Source organism: Stegodyphus dumicola, chromosome 3, assembly GCF_044657685.1.
Source record: "Stegodyphus dumicola isolate Sdum_Otavi_A_Nest chromosome 3, ASM4465768v1".
NCBI lineage: Eukaryota > Metazoa > Arthropoda > Arachnida > Araneae > Eresidae > Stegodyphus > Stegodyphus dumicola.
Genome location: NC_140770.1, coordinates 22,476,512 through 22,493,094, shown reverse-complemented (window position 1 = coordinate 22,493,094; position 16,583 = coordinate 22,476,512). Strand labels below are relative to the sequence as shown.

At 30.9% G+C, this 16,583-nt stretch overlaps 1 protein-coding gene across 1 annotated transcript; it reads right to left on the bottom strand.

Moving 5' to 3' along the window:
* Nucleotides 1-854: 854 nt before the first annotated feature.
* LOC146997928 (uncharacterized) lies at nucleotides 855-13,307 on the bottom strand. The gene is made up of 3 exons (XM_085812638.1): nucleotides 13,173-13,307; nucleotides 5,957-6,179; nucleotides 855-1,154 (listed from the first exon to the last, which is right to left on the bottom strand). The coding sequence occupies exons 2-3, from the start codon at nucleotides 6,151-6,153 to the stop codon at nucleotides 1,061-1,063; spliced, it is 291 nt and encodes a 96-aa protein (XP_085668764.1). The 5' UTR covers nucleotides 6,154-6,179; nucleotides 13,173-13,307; the 3' UTR covers nucleotides 855-1,060.
* Between the last annotated feature and the right edge of the window lie 3,276 nt (nucleotides 13,308-16,583).

Sequence of the window (16,583 nt, the reverse complement as noted above, 5' to 3'; positions counted from 1 at the left end):
AAAAATAATATCGAAATATACAGCTACGCGTAATACGTCGGGTATAAAAATGATAGATTTAAAAATAAGGAATGAGCATTAAAAAATTAGATTTCTATATGTACCTCAATGCTGTTTCTTTAAAAGAAATGGCATACTTTATGAACTTCAAAATTTTAATTATCGAACAATCGAAGTAATCGAAGCCTTTAGTAAATCGCATTAGCTTTCTGTAAAGTGCCATTTCCGGCTGACTTATTTTCCTCCAAATCTACTGGAAGTTTGATATAAGAGTTATTGTGGAGATAAAAGAAATCGTCACACATATACAGACATATATGCAGACAGACAGAATTGTAGAATTAATAAAACCGTGTTTTAGGGACCCTTATTTGTGCTTATTCACTGAAAAAAATCACTATCGAACATTTAGGGCGAAAACATTCCCTCCCTAGTTCTTATATATAGGCTGGAGAGAAGCAAAAAAGGAAGGAAACAATACACGTGCTCTTTTTTTATCTCTTAATTATAATGGAAAAAACGGTTTTTGGTTTGGTTTATGTGATTACGGAAAAACCTCGAGACTTATCTGCCTTCGTGGAAGACGTTGAAAACTTTTGTTACGCCTTATGATGAACTAGTAAAATTTTTATTTTATTTCTTTTTTACATTTTCATACCAATTTATTTTCACATAAATAATTATTATTCATGTGAAAATATTATTATACGAGTAAATTTTATTTTTTTTATAGTTTTCATGTGAAAATTTCTTTTACATTTACCTTTGCAGTTATTTATATTCATATAAATTGAGTAGACTGATAATGATTTTTAAAACTGAATCCTTAATTCGAAAGAGAAGAGCCCCCAAAATTAAATTAAAAAATGCTTTATTTACAGAATATATAATCCGTCACCATATTGTAACATTTTGATGGAAATGAAATATAAATGTCTGGAAACATTATGAAAGAAATCCAACTTCAAAGCACCTTTCGAGTGTCTTTGCCGCTACCAGAGCGCTTTTATATTTTTCAAAAAAAAAGTTCCAAATATCATTCTATTTCTTACAGCCTGTATTACCAATCATCATTTCCAAGGGTGTAGCAGGGTTGTTTGGAACAAGCAGTTTGCAGTGGAATATAGGTGGTGCCTCCACCGCCTGATCCAAGCCTGTAAAAGCAAATAGTTGTGGAATCTCAAAAGTGATCACATACAAGATAATTTTATCACAATTTATATAATTATATATATGCAATACCAAATTTTAAATTATGCATACGCAATATTAAACTTAGCAACAGTACATAAAACATTAATTGCAATAGTGATCATGTTCTAAAATTTGGATAGCATTTATATTTGGAATCGTAATTTGCTAAGTTTATCTAGTTGCTTTATTGCTACTATTCCTGATTTCGCGTCCAAGTTATTGATGATTTTATAGCAATTATCAGTATACTGGCTGTTTCGAAACTCATGAGCAAAAATTTAAGGGGGGGGTAGAAAACATCTAAACAAGTAGTTTTCGCCGTGCAATGCATGGGTGAAGAGCAAAAGGTGAACCGTGCAATGCATGGGTGAAGAGCAAAAGTTTTCGCCGTGCAATGCATGGGTGAAGAGCAAGCGGTGAACCGCTAAATGGCGCTGTAATAGAAAACCTAAAGCGCGCTCTCACAGCCATGCCTATTGCTTACTTCAATAATTGCTTTACTTCATCACATCATCCGCCAACAGATGGCGGCACAATAGTCATCTCTCTCTACAATTACTTCTCCAGTAGCCCGCAGACGGCGCCACAATTGCTCAGCTTCATCAAGAAAGACTACTACTTGTAGACATTAAAAGATTTCACTAAGACAACCCAGCAGGCTTAACAATTTCTGAGTAAAGGCCACTAGGCCGAATATTTCAAATCACCATAATTTACCGCTAATTCACATCATCAGTTCTAGACTGGATTTCAGAAGGCATGTCGACGTGCAGTAGTCAGGAAAAGATGGATATGCATTTTATGTATGGTCTTGCGAATCGGAATGCTCTGGATGCCGAAAGACTGTTCAGGTGGCGTTACCCGAGAACGCAAGTGCCAGATCGAAAAATGCTGGAACGACTACATTGGTGCCTGTGTGAAACAGGATCTTTTGTCACCGGTATGCATGATATAGGGCTTGGCAGGAGTGTGCGAACTCCGCAAGTTGTAAAGGACATCCTGAAAAGAGTGGAAGATCGTCTGCATATTAGCAGACGAAAGATTTCCCGCGCCGTAAATGTGCCCCACTCAATTGCTTGACGAGTATTTTACGGGACGAAAGATTACACCACGAACACGTGCAGAAACTGCAGACCCTGATACCTGCAGATTATGCCCTACGTGTCGAGTCTGAACCTTAATTTTTGAAACAGCTGATTTCAGCTGCAGCCTGATTTCACTGCGCACGTGTTATTCACTAATGAATGCACCTTTACTCGTGAAGGTGTATCCCAGCTTGGACCACCCTACCAGATAAAATCCGAAGAACTCGCAGTCTGCTTCCCTGGCATCAACGTTTCAAAAGAATTTTCAAATATTCTGTTGCTTTTAACTTCCTGATCTAAAAGGATCTGGATCAGGTTCATGAATTTATAGTGTATAAAATGTAGTACCACACCCGACACTATCTCGTATTCAACTACGTCTTCTATAAAACTAAACTCAGTGGCACAACAGCCCTAGTGGACCACGGCCTGCAGTGCCCCGAAATCTGCTTTCTTGAACTTGGGCCTTGGAGTGCATCAGCATATGGCTTGGACAAGTGGTCAGCTTATCGCAGGCCCCCACGGTGTTTAGCCCCCAAGCGAACTTGGTACTCATTTTATCAAACCTCTCAAGGAAGGAAAGGCTGAGTCAACATTGTCCAACCCGAGGATGGATCCACGGATTAATTGTGCAGCTTCACGAAGCACTAGCCTCTTCGCCACCGGACGGTCAACAACACGTCTTCTGTGATGTGACTCTTAGGTGACAGCTCGTCTTCTGCCAAGCTCCGGCCATTTCTGAGGAATTTAACATGGGAGGACGGATCCAAGAGCTTCTACCAAAAGAGGACTAAGTACTCTCATGCCTGAAAGGCATATTTTAACGAAATTCGTGTTTTCTTTCGGGATTCAAACTCAATCTAAAAGATACGGCATGCAAAATTGCCGTCGAAAAACATTTCTAAACTGAACATGCTGATTCTGAAATGGTTTAAGAGTAATATCCCAAACGTGTGTCCGCTGCCTAAAATGTTGTCTCAGAGTAGATGTGACTTGATGAACAATTATAGATAGAATGGAACAATTTCAGCAGTTTTATTCACCGTCAGCTCATTCAAAGGCAATAATAGTAAGTAGCATGTAGTGAGTTTCAAAATTTACTCATTTAGCATCTTCAAGTAAGGCTCAGTTATTTACATATTTCCAAAACTTGAAAAATAACCCATGGAAGAATAATGATCATACGTTCAACAACGGCTGAGGATTTTTGAATGAAGCAGAAGACAACTCATAAGGTATTTCAATGACTTTCTTAGCATGCCTTCGTGGTGTAGTAGTCAACACGCTCGGCGGGTATTCAAAGGTTTAAGTCCCGGCGGGGGCATTGCTCATTTTTTACGACGCCTGCTTGGAAATAACTTAATATCTCTACAGTGGCGCCCGAACAAAAAAAAAAAAAAAAGGTGGGGGATGAGGATTCTCAACCACCAGGATTTGGCGAATGGGTCCCCTAATCCTCAGTTGCCATTTACAAGGGGGAGCATATAAGGTATTTCTTCCGCCTTCTCAGCATCCCATCGTGGTGTAGTGGTCAGCACGATCGGCGAATATTCGAGAAGTCTGTGGTTCGAGTCCCGGAGGCGGCATTGTTCATTTTTCATGTATCCTGCTTCGAAATAATTTAATGTCTATACAAACGTACTGCAGGAATGTACGAAATCGGACATCTTTTTTGTATGAGATACTTCTATAACAGGGGCTCTCAACCAAGGAGGGAAATTCCCCTGAGAGTCATTTGATAATTTCAGCGGGGGGATGTAGTCAACCTTTTACTTAGCTAATCAAATAATTTTTCTTTGTGAGTACAAAAACATACTTTTATTCAAGTTTTGGTATTTACCAATATTTTTCTATAATTTTTGTTTAGTTTATTAAAACACACAAAAAATAAAACATAAATGTAAATAAATATAGACAATACATAAATGTATACTGGTATGTATTTTTCGAGTTTTGTAAATGAGGTGAGAATAATAATTTAGCAATGATGAAAAAGGTGCATGGAGCAAAATGGGTTTGAAAACCACTGATATCGAAATTGTGAAAGTACTGGCAGTGATATTGAACAACGAATTAACTGAAAATACCATGTGCGTACTACATTATAAAAATGAAAATAATAACCATATATGTTAATGGCAGTATTGTTAATAGTAGTAAAATGCAATGACAATGTAGCACTAATACAAATGGGCGATATTGCAGTGTTGTTCTAATGAGAAACCAGTATTATGTACACCTATCCGCCTTTAATTAGAAATACAGAGGCTGTTCACACATTTATTAGACGATGTATATTGTATTCACAAAATTAAATTACATAAAATTCGTGTGCTTTAAATGTTCTATTTGACATACCTTATTCTGAACTATCGACACCGCTATTTCCAGGATAATAATGCCTTTTGAAGTGGCAGAAGAGGTATTTTATCCCATTCCTCCCGAACAGCTTTCCAGAATCCTGTTAGGGTTTTGGGACAACGTTTGGATAATGCAGTTTTTAAAAGTCCGAAAGCACAAAAATCCCTAGGTGACACATCGGGAGATTTAGTAGAGATATCAGTGAAGAGTATGGCCTTGATACCAGTTTTTTGTTCCATTTCTTTAAGGAAATTTACAATAGATTTTGATGTGTGACTGCTAGCTTTCTTCTGATGGAGTCTCACAGATGGATGGCACTGTGGGTAAAGCGATGGTATTTCATTTAGACAAATTGGCGATAAAATATGTTTCCGATAGTATTTGGAGTTAATCTTGACATTTTTTGCACTCTCTTTATTTTTAACTTGCCATTATAAGAAAAACCAGCAACAATCATGAATCCCTTAGAAAAACTTTCTTTCGATTCTTTGAACCATGTACTTAAATTTTTTTCTCCCCTTTTATGATAATAAATGGCTCTTTTTTGTTATAATCATTTAAATACACCTATGCTTCATCTATTGTGACAATTGTTTTCCAATTTTCTTTGAATAAGTCTTTCTCATATAGAATTCTGCAGCGTGTCCTGCGTTGAGCGATATGCTTTGGGAGAAGACGATGCACATTGCGTTTTTTCGCTTTCTTAAGATTTAAATCAACGTTTATCATTTTGTTTACAGTGGACACCGAGCATTTTAATGATTTTGCAACTGTCCTCTGACTAGGGGGATTTTCTTTTAACATTAAACAACGTACCTTTGCAATAGTCGAAGATGTCCGCTTTTTTCCTTGGATATTTGTATGGAATTTTTGTCCCACTTGAGGCCCCAATTGGACGTTTTTTTTTCCTTTCTTGTTGATGATATTACCTATCGACGCTTTAGATATCACAAAACCATGACTCTCACATCGTTTTTGGATAACGGAGTATGCATATTTCTCTTCGGAAAGAGCGTAAATGTAGCCTTCGAACCACTGCTTTGTTAAATTCGCCATTTTGAATAAAAACAAAACTTTCAAGCCACAGACGATAATTTTAACTTTTAAAAACATAGTGCAATTGCAATTACTTCTTTTGCAGCAAACGAATTTTATTACCACTTACCAAAATCGTCTAAAAAATGTGCGAACAGCCTCTGTAAAGTACGCAGCATAATTAATTAAGCGTTATTCACTGAAATGTACAACACATACATAATATTCATAATTAATTTTTGCTTTAAGCTTTCGCGTTCTTAAAAACTTATCTTACTTACGCGATGATGGTGCTTCCTCCAGATTTCACAGGTATGGGGATTGGTATAGGCAATGGTAGGAAACTGTTCCTGTTGAGAGAATTGGCAAGCAAAGCTGCAGCCATTATTTTGTGCATGTAAAAAGCATTAGCCGACGGACTGATCAACAGAATCGTCAACAGTATTGCCAGACAAGACCACCAGCGTATGATAACCATCTAGAACTCACTATTTCAAACAACTCCTGAAAATAAAAATGATCATATTTCTTCACATGTCATTGTAATCAAGGATGAAATAGAATTTTTGCTAGTGTTTTGAAAAATGTAAGATGCGGCAAAGATCTGTTTTACCACAAATGGTTATAAAATGCAAAATGTAAAATAAATATTTTATAAACTCACATATTTGGAACCATTACTTATATTTATCATACCTACTCGGTGGCAATTTAGGCTTGGTAATGAAATCTGCAATATTAAAATATTCTTTGAAATTTTACTTGGTAATTTAGAGATTTGAACATTCAAAATATATTTTTACTTTGAAGCACATGAATTATGAATTATCTACTTTGAAATATATATATATGTAATAATAAAAATTCCATAGTCAAGAATACACTTAAAATTCTAACTGTATGTTCTTTTCATTATTTAATGGCTACGGTCTCTTATTTGAAAGTACGTGGAATTAAATCCACAGCCTCGTAGTCCGGTATATGTTTTTCCCGCCTTTTCTACACGTACAGTTTTAGAATGTTCTGGAAATATTTAAAGCGAACTGGATTGGCTGACGTCATTTTTTGGAAGCTCCGCCTTTCCAGAGGCTATAAAAGGACTCGCAAAAGAATATCGGGGGCTTTTCTTTAATGTAACGATGCAGTAAACTTCATACAAAAAGTTATTAGTAATTCTTTTTATTTACTCCGGATATCTGATTTTATAACTGCTATTACTCTTGAATAATAATAAATGGATCCTGTGTTTTAAACTTATCGTCTGATAATTTGAGATACGACTACATCTATGATTCTTCACAAATCTATTTATTCCGGACAAAGCTGGTACATCACACATATATATATATATATTTATCAAATATTCTCTATTCGTATAAAGCAAATATAAAATATTCTCTATTCGTATTAGGTAAATATAAAATTAAAATTTTAAATTTAATTAAGAATTTTTAATTGCAAAGAAATGAAAATAAAAATAATTATTATTATTATGAAATGTTACAATATCATTTAAAATCTAAGAGCATATATATATTAATTGCACTTATCTAAAACCATTAAAAAATATATTATTCCAAAAAAATTAAATTTATTCCTAAAAATTGCATAAGTGAATAATTGTTGAGCAAGCAGGAGACAGACTTATCAAGGTGAAGTTGCCTCCATACCTAACTAAGGGTAAAAGTAAAATTCAAGACCAAAAGTAAAATCAAATGTTAGGAATTACAAAAATAGAACTTTAAACAGTAGAATTTTTAAGATAAACGTAAGTAAATGACTAGAATTAAAATTAATTAAATTGATTAAAAGTCAATTAAATTAAATTTGTTTTTGGTTTTGAGATTGTTTGGTTTGGTAAAAAAAAATTTCTTTTGGTTTGAATTTTACTTTTATCCTTGCCTATATGGATGACGGAACACGAATTGAGTAATTGAAGAATTAGGTACAGGGGCAACTTTCCTTTGATAAGTCTGTCTCCTGCCTGCTCGACAATTATTCACTTATGCAACTTTTAGGAATAAATTTAATTTTTTGGAATAATATATTTTTTCATGGTTTTAGATAAGTGCAATTAATTTATATATGCTCTTAGAATTTAAATGATATTGTAAATTAGTTCACGACAATAATAATTATTTTTATTTTTATTTCTTTGCAATTAAAATTGCTTAATTAAATTTAAAATTTTAATTTTATATTTGCTTAATACGAATAGAGAATATTTTATATATGCTTTATACAAATAGAGAATATTTTATATATGTTTTATACAAATAAAGAATATTTGTTAAAATAAAATTTCATTCCTTGCAGCAATGGCGCAAGATAATTATTTAAATTTAATTTACTATTTTTTTTTGTGAAACAATATATATACATATATATCATAAGTAAGAGGAATGTTTAAAAGCTAATGCTAAAAAAATACATTTGACACTATAGCTCCTTAGCAAAAATGTAAAATAATGTAACAACTAGAAACAATATTAAAGTACTAAAAGCTATCTCGTAAAAACTAAATGTAAAAATTACAAATTGAAATGACTTCAAAATCAAAAATGGGTGATAACAAAATAAAAAATAAAGAAATTTTAAAAAGAACTCCTGTAAAAATAAAATACATTTCAAATGCACAGTAAATATGTATTTTATATTTACATATTAATAAAATGTAAAGATATATTAATTATATCTTTACATTGATTATATCTTTACATATATTAATTATTCCTTTACATCATATTGTGTATAACTCATATTGTATCATATTGTGTATTTTTAAAATTCTTTGTGCGTTAAAATTTTTTTATTTTTTATCACCCTTTTTCGATTCAAGAGCATGTTTTCATCATGTGTCTTTAAGACAGCAATGATATTAAACTTTGCAAACCAAACCTTTAATTAACGAATAAAAATTAAAATGCTAATTAAAAAAAATCTGCAATGTTTCAGATTTTAAAGGTAATCCAGAAGTGTGTTTTAAGCTTTTTTACTCTCTCTCTGAGCTTGCAGTCTGCCAGTCTGGTGTTACACTCATTCCAACAAACCATTTTGTTGTCTTTTTAGCTTTATTGTTAAGTATTATTTTCTTCGCCCTTACGCCATATACAATTCAACAACAAAGTTAAAAAAAATTTAAAAGCAGCACAGCAGTATGCATTTAGAATTCCCGGTGTAGTGTTAAGTTCTGTCACACATTTTTCTATTTTTTTTTTCAGTCTTTTCTCAGTTTATGGTTTCAGTGTTTAGTTTACTTAGTAAGATGGCATACAAAAAAATGTAACGTTTTATATGTTAACTTGTTTATTAAATATCAGATTCTTAGCACTTATGCTACAAAAAATTCAATTCAATAACAAAATCACAAAACATTTAAAAATAGTACATGTTTAGAATTTACAATATACAGTCTCGCTTTCTGGAGATGACAATTTTCAATCCCCACAATGTTGCCACTGCTCACTTCCAAATTAATGAGTTAGTTAAAAATTCTTCATAGTTTTACAAAATATGAAATACAAACACAAAATTTGATTAATCTAGGTAACGTTGTTTTTTCACAATGTGAGAAACATGCACACATTCATGCAGATTCTTCATTATTTAATTTCTTTAAATATAGTGAATTGCCATAATATTTGGTGGCAACAGTTTGAAAGGTGAAACAGACATTTATAGTGAACCTACGAAAAATGCTGTTTCGGGAGACTACCATGCATCTGGGCTAACACTCTTTTGGGCTAAAAAATTAGCAACGATGTTTTACCTAGAATAATGCTATTAAGAGAAAACAATAATATCATTGACTTTTAAAGCTTATTATCTTAAATTGGTAATTTTTATTTATTTCTTATTACAAAATGAAGAACTTCTGAGTGAGTAAGCATGTAGGTTCGTCATACTGCAGACAAATTGTCAGATTTTTTAGCATAATTAATCCTGCACTCGAACATACATGTCTCGGAGTCCAAGTTTTGAATTTCGATTTTTTTTTGTTTTATTAATTATTTTACATTTTGTGGGAATTTATCGAATTTCATATTTAAAAGCATTCGTAAAATCAGTACATATTTTACTTCCGCACACATACGGTTATAATGATTCAATACCTTTTTTATGTGCTGGGGAATAAGCTATTAAAATCAGAAAATTGAATGGAACAAAAGCCTGAAAAAAACAAAGAAAAAATTAATGTTCGTATAGTGTTTTTAGAGAGTTATATAGAAGCTTTCATAATATTTTCTATGCTTACTTGTACTAATGCACTAATTTTATTTGAATTTCATTTTCAATGCATAAAAAACATCTTATTGTTTAGGAATTAATTAAATACTGAGAATGAGGAGTATTAGTTTATTTTATCATTCAGATGTTTCTCAATTATATTAATTTCCACTCCATTCTAACGGTACTGTTATTACCTCAGCTATCAGTTGTTCGTTTTTAGTCCAAAACAGCATTAGCTCAGAAAAGCAGTTAGTCTCAAAACGGGATTTTGCGTTAAATCACTGTAAAAGTTTGTATAACTTTTCAAACTGTTGCCACCAAATATTATCGCCCTCTAATATCTTCAAAGAAATTACATAATGAAGAATCTGCATGAATGTATGTATGTTTTTCGTACTGTAAAAAAGCAACGTCACCTAGAGCCATCAAATTCTCAATAACGGTGTCGTTCACCCGAACATGGGCACCTGGAAGCTCGAATTTTGAATTTCGAATTTTTTTTTTTATTGCGGATTTCATACTTTGCAAAACCTTAACAAACTTTTTTTAATAAACTCAACGATTTCCAACCGAGCATGGCAATAATGTACGGTAAAAAAAAATTATCTCAAGCTGTGTGTTGGAAATTCTAAAGATATGGTGTTTTAAAATTATTTTGGGATGCTGCTGTTAAATTGAAAATTATGGTTTGAGTGCGACGAACATGAAACTTAATAAATAAAGGTAACACACAAAACGTTAAAAAAACTCACCCTTTTGGCCGTAATACAAAATATAAAACCTTTCAGTTTTTTTCATTATTATATTAGTTACTTGAAACCTTTATTATTTTTTCTTTTTGCTTTCGTTTTTATTGAACATTTCGATAATTGGTCATAATAGTCGTTCTATAACAATCGTCATAAATACTCCTTCTGTTACAAACTTTCAGTTTTCTTTCTACCTTATCCAAAGAAACTTATCAAATATTTAATCTCTTCTCCCAATTTTCTGGAATTATTTTGGTCGTGAAGTGCGTCCTGTATCTGATTGCTTTTGAAATCGATAGAGTTTTATTAAAAATCTGCACGATAATAATTTGGGTGTTTTGTTTAAACTAACCAAAGAATTTACTTGCTCAGGTACAGAGAATACTTTTTAAAAACATTATTAGTCTAAAGGGATTTCAGTCCCGAAGGACTATTGCTTTCGTTTTGGCATTTTGCGTCGGACTCATAAACGTCGGTTCACTTTTCAAACTGTTGCCACAAAATGTTAGAGTCCTGCATTATATTTCAAGAAATTAAATAATGAAAAATCTGCATAAATGATTGTCTATTTCTCGCATTGTGATAAAACAATGGTACATAGAGCCATCGAATTTTGAATGACGAAATCCTACTGCGAATATGGGGATCTGAAATCCCAAATTTGGAATTTGTTTTATTATAGATTTTATATTTTGTAAAACTTTAACGAATTTTTGATTTACAAACTCAATGCTTTAAAAGCGAGAAATGGCAACGTTATATAGAAAAAAAAATACTTTTATCTCCAGCTCGCGAGACTGTGTATATCGGAAATTCTAAAGATATGCTTAATTTAATATTATTTTGCGATATTGCTTTTGAACTGAATTTTATGGTTTAAGTGCAAAGAACATGATATTTAATAAATAAAGGTAACACTCAAAACGTTAAAAAAACGCCCCTTTGAACGTAATTTAAAATCTGAAAAATTTCAGATTTTTTTTTTAATATTTATTTTTCATGTAGCCCCAAATTTCATTCAAGTTAAGCAACAGAAGCACTGAGTGAAATGTTCCAGCCAAAGAACAGAACACAAATGCTTGATTTCGTCTCTATTATGATTTAGAAATTTACTTTAGTGAATTACACAGTTATATTAATTCAAAATTATCCTTTAATAAAAAGAAAACAAAAGAGAATTTGAAAGGGTTTCAGATTTTATACAAGTATTATGCACAAAAGGGCGTTTTTTCTAATGTTTTGTGTGTTTTCTTTATTAATTAAATATCATGTTCTTCGCACTTAAACCACATAAAATTTAATTCAATAAAAATATTACAAAATATTTAAAAACAGCATATCTGTAGAATTTCCGATACACAGGCTAACGCGGTGGAGATAAAAATATTTTTTTCCTCACAGTGTTGCCACTGCTCCCTTCGAAATCGTCGAATTTCTTAATAAAAAATTCGTTTAAGTTTTACAAAATATGAAATAGACAATAAAGCAAATTCGTACTTATTCGTACTTCAGCAAATTCAAAATTCAGGCTTCCGAGTGCCCATGTTCGGTTGGAGGAATTCAAAATTTGATGACTCTAGGGATCGTTGATGTTTCACAAAGCGGGGAACATTCATGCATTCATGCAGATTCGTCATTATTTAGTTTCTATAAATATCATATACGGCGATAATATTGGTGGCAATAGTTTGAAAAGTGAACCAACCCAGAAACTGAAACGACGAAAATGCCGTTTTGAGACAAATTTGATACTCACTCACTCATTCTAAAACCCCTTTGGGCTAAAATAAAAAAAAAAAAAAAGTATTCTATTTTTAACTATGAAAATGTATAAAGATTAAGAGTTTCGTGCTGAGTTTTGAAAAGGATCAACATCACGCTGAAGTTAGATGTGAGATATTTATAACCTCGAACTCTATAAATTTTGTGAAAGATTGGAGTTTCAAAACGTCGAATCTTTGCACGGTTTTCAGCATTCGAATCTCTTGAGGCCTGATTAAAAAAAATGTTAATCCATTTAAACTAAAAACTTTGAAAAGATTATATTTATCGAAGTCCAGTTTGGAAGGTTTCATTGAAAAGTGTTTTTGTTGCGACTTCAGTAGACGTGCATAACCATTATTATCAACCTGAGTGACATATTCATAATCTGCGGACAGAATTTTACGAAGTATCATTAAACCTTCGATTTTCTAAAGAATCGAATAAGCAAGCACGTAAATCGAGACATTCCATTTGTAATTCCCATGGTAGGAATTCCATGGTAATGAAAATGGGAGAATTGAAAAGTGGAGAATAATCCAGCTTTAATCTTCCGATATGAATATCAAAAAAGACCAAGAAATGAGCTCAGAAACAGTATCATAAAATAGAAGATATACTGGATGCACTACAGATAATTCCCCACGAATTATTAGATCAGGTGCAGCTACAACGAAAAAAAATTCAAAAGTGAGGCACACGTGCAAGCGAAGTTTTCACAAGGGGGCAAAAATAGATTGAAATTGGAACTTCTTACCTGAGGAGAAGACGATCCGCTCCATGTCCTAGCTGCTGAGTCCTTTTTGAGGGTCGTAGTGTCTTCATGGGTCTCTTTATCAACTTCGCCTCGGGTGTCCTCCTTAGAGAAATGGAGCGACGAAATGCATGACTCTGCGCTCCACCAACAGTCCGGAACCATCGCTCGTTGTCGAAGATCACCGAAAAGAACCAACTTTGATTCTTCCCCGAAGGAGGGCCATAACCAGAATTTACGATCTGATAATGTGATATCCATAATCTAACAAATTAGAATAACACAGAATTCAGAAACCTGATGCTACACGAAACCGAAATGGAGCATTCTGCCTCTGGCCTTTTCAGCTTTGAATTCGAGAGAACTTATTTTTGACTGATAGGAATCTGAGTTCTTTTTTATTGATTTAAATTATTTATTAACGAGTTAAAAATATTTATTTTAATAACAGTTTAAAAATAAAGAATTTTTAATAATTCATTAATATTTATTTCAGATTTTCAATTTTTTAATAATTTAATAATATTTATTTTGCGAAAGAACTTACTTTTTTCTAATAAACATTTGAGTTCCTTTCCGATGATGATTAAATTTAATAACAATTTAAATATAAAGAGTTTTTAATAATTTAATAATATCTATTTTATGAGTTTTTTAATAATATGTATTTTACGAAATTTTAATAGTATTTATTTCACGAGAGAATCTGTTTTTGACTAATTTGCAATTGAGTTCCCTTTTGTCGAATTAAATTATTTATTAACGAGTTACAATATTAATTTTAATAACGATTTAAAAGTAAAGAGTTTTAATAATTTATTTTAATAATATTCGTTTTTATTTATTTTTGTAAATTTACTTTTATTTTACTTTCATTTATTATTAATTTTATTTTAATAATATTTATTTTTGTTTTATTTTTATTATTTTATTATTTATATTATAATATTTATTTTATCAGAGGATCTGTTTTTAACTTTTTAAGATTTTAGTTCCTTTTTGTCTATTTAAACTAATTATTAACTAGTTAAAATACTTATTTTAATAACGATTTAAAAGTAAGAAGTTTTTAATAATTAAATAATATTTATTTTAGGAGTTTCCAAGTTCTTAAAAATTTGATTGATAGAACCTCTTTTTGGCTAATAAGCATTTAAGTTCCTTTCTGTCGATTTAAATTAAAATATTAATTTTAACAACGGTTTAAAAATAAAGAGTTTCTAATAATTTAATAATATTTATTTTACGATTTTTTTTAATAATATTTATCTTTTGAAAGAATCTGTTTTTGACTGATTAGAATTTGAGTTTCTTTTCGTCAATTTATATTATTCATTAAAGAGTTAAAATATGTATTTAAATAACAAATTAAAAATAAAGAGTTTTCAATAATAAGTTTTTAATAATTTAATAATATTTATTTTACGAGAGAACCTGTTTTTGACTGATAAGTATTTGAACTCCTTTCTTTTGATTTAAGTTCTATATTAACTAGTTAATATATTCATTTTAATAACGGCTTAAAAATAAAGAGTTTTTAATAATTTAACAATATTTAATTTTACGTAGTAAGATAAATACTGTTTAATTATAGTTTTATACTGTTAAATTATAGTTTTATACTGTTAAATTATAGTTTTATATTGTTAAATTAAAAATTTAGTAATATTTATCTTTTGAAAGAATCCGTTTTCCACTGATTAGAATTTGAGTTTCTTTTAGTCCATTTAAGTTATTTATTAACTAGTTAAAATATTAATTTTAATAACGAATTAAAAATAAAGAGCTTGCAATAACAAATTTTTAATAATTTAATAATATTTATTTTAGGAGTTTTCAAGTTTTCAATAATTTAATATTTATTTTACGAGAAAACCTGCTATTGTCTGATAAGCATTTGATTTGCTTTCTGTCGATTTAAATTATTTATCAATGAGTTTAAATATTTATTTTAATAACGATTTAAAAATAAACAGTTTTTAATAATTTAATAATATTTATTTTACGAGTTTTTTCAATAATATTTATTTTACAAGAGAATCTATTTTTGTCTGATTAGAATTTTTTGTCGATTTAAATTATTTATTTTAATAACGATTCAAAAATAGAATTTTAATAACAAGTTTTTAATAATTTAATAATATTTTTGCGAGTTTTGAAATTCTTAATAATTTAATAATATTTATTTTACGAGAGAACCTTTTTCGACTAATAAGCATTTGAGTTGCTTCTTGTCGATTTATATTATTTATGAACGAGTTAAAATATTAAATCTAATAATGATTTAAAAATGAAGAGTTTTTAATAATTTGATAATATTTATTTTGAAAGAGAATCTTTCTCTGTCTCATTAGCATTTGAGCTCCTTTTTGACTATATAAATTATTTATTGACAATTTAAAATATTTATTTTAATAACGAATTAAAGATTGAGAGATCCCAAAACAAGATTTTATAATTTAATAACACTTATTTTAGTAGTTTTCGTTGAAATACATGTGAAATTAACGGCACAGCTAAATTTTTTGTAAATATGAAATGGGAGAGGGTCCTCTAGGAAGGCAAATGACAGCAGCAGACGAGTGAAGGGCACGATAGATCTGCAATTGTATTTAAATTGCTCTTCTAGCAGCAGACAGTTGCAATGCTGGATGTTACATGCATACACTGAATGGTACTAAGATTACATACGTAATGCAAAAGAATATAGTAAGATATGTACATCAGCATACTGAAACTGTGGCTGCATACGGGGCATAAAACGGAAACTGCATACGGGGCGAATGCCCTTTCTGAAAAGGACTGACGAGCCAGGACATTTTCTTTCCATTTTTCTTTTTTTCGGAAAACTGAAAATTTCTTTAGCAACAAAATGAATAATATGCTTTCAAAATATTTATCCAAATAGGCATGAACAATAAAAATAACAACTCAAAGAAAAAAAAAATCACAAGGTAATTTTGTGACTAAGCTATATAATTAATTAATTATTAAAATAAAGACTGAAATTTGGTTCAAATAATTCTAATATGTTTAATTATATTTAAACAACTTGATTTAATTTAAATTAAAAATAAAGAAATTATGCAGGTGATAGGTGACGGAGGACGGGGACGCCTGGTGTTCAACATAGGTAAACAGGCGTGTGTCCCACGCCCTCCCCTATCTAGGAATAACAACTCCCTATGGCTCCGTGAGGCTGCCTCGGGAATTTATAATACAGATCTAAAGATCAATACATGGCCAGTAAGGGGCTGAGGATTATTGTTTGACAATGGTTGCGTGACAATAACTTTGTGGGTGTGCATGGCCGTTGGAATAACACAGATACATAAAAATATACATATACACGCAAAAACAAACAAATACTAACAGATACGAACATAAGGATGCACTGATATTAAGATAAATATG

Excerpts from the sequence above, each read along its gene's own strand:
- LOC146997928 (XM_085812638.1), bottom strand. The coding sequence starts at position 6,153 with ATGGTTATCATACGCTGGTGGTCTTGTCTGGCAATACTGTTGACGATT. Across the intron at positions 1,155-5,956 it reads GGAGGAAGCACCATCATCGC|GCTTGGATCAGGCGGTGGAG; the intron begins GTAAGTAAGATA and ends TTGCTTTTACAG.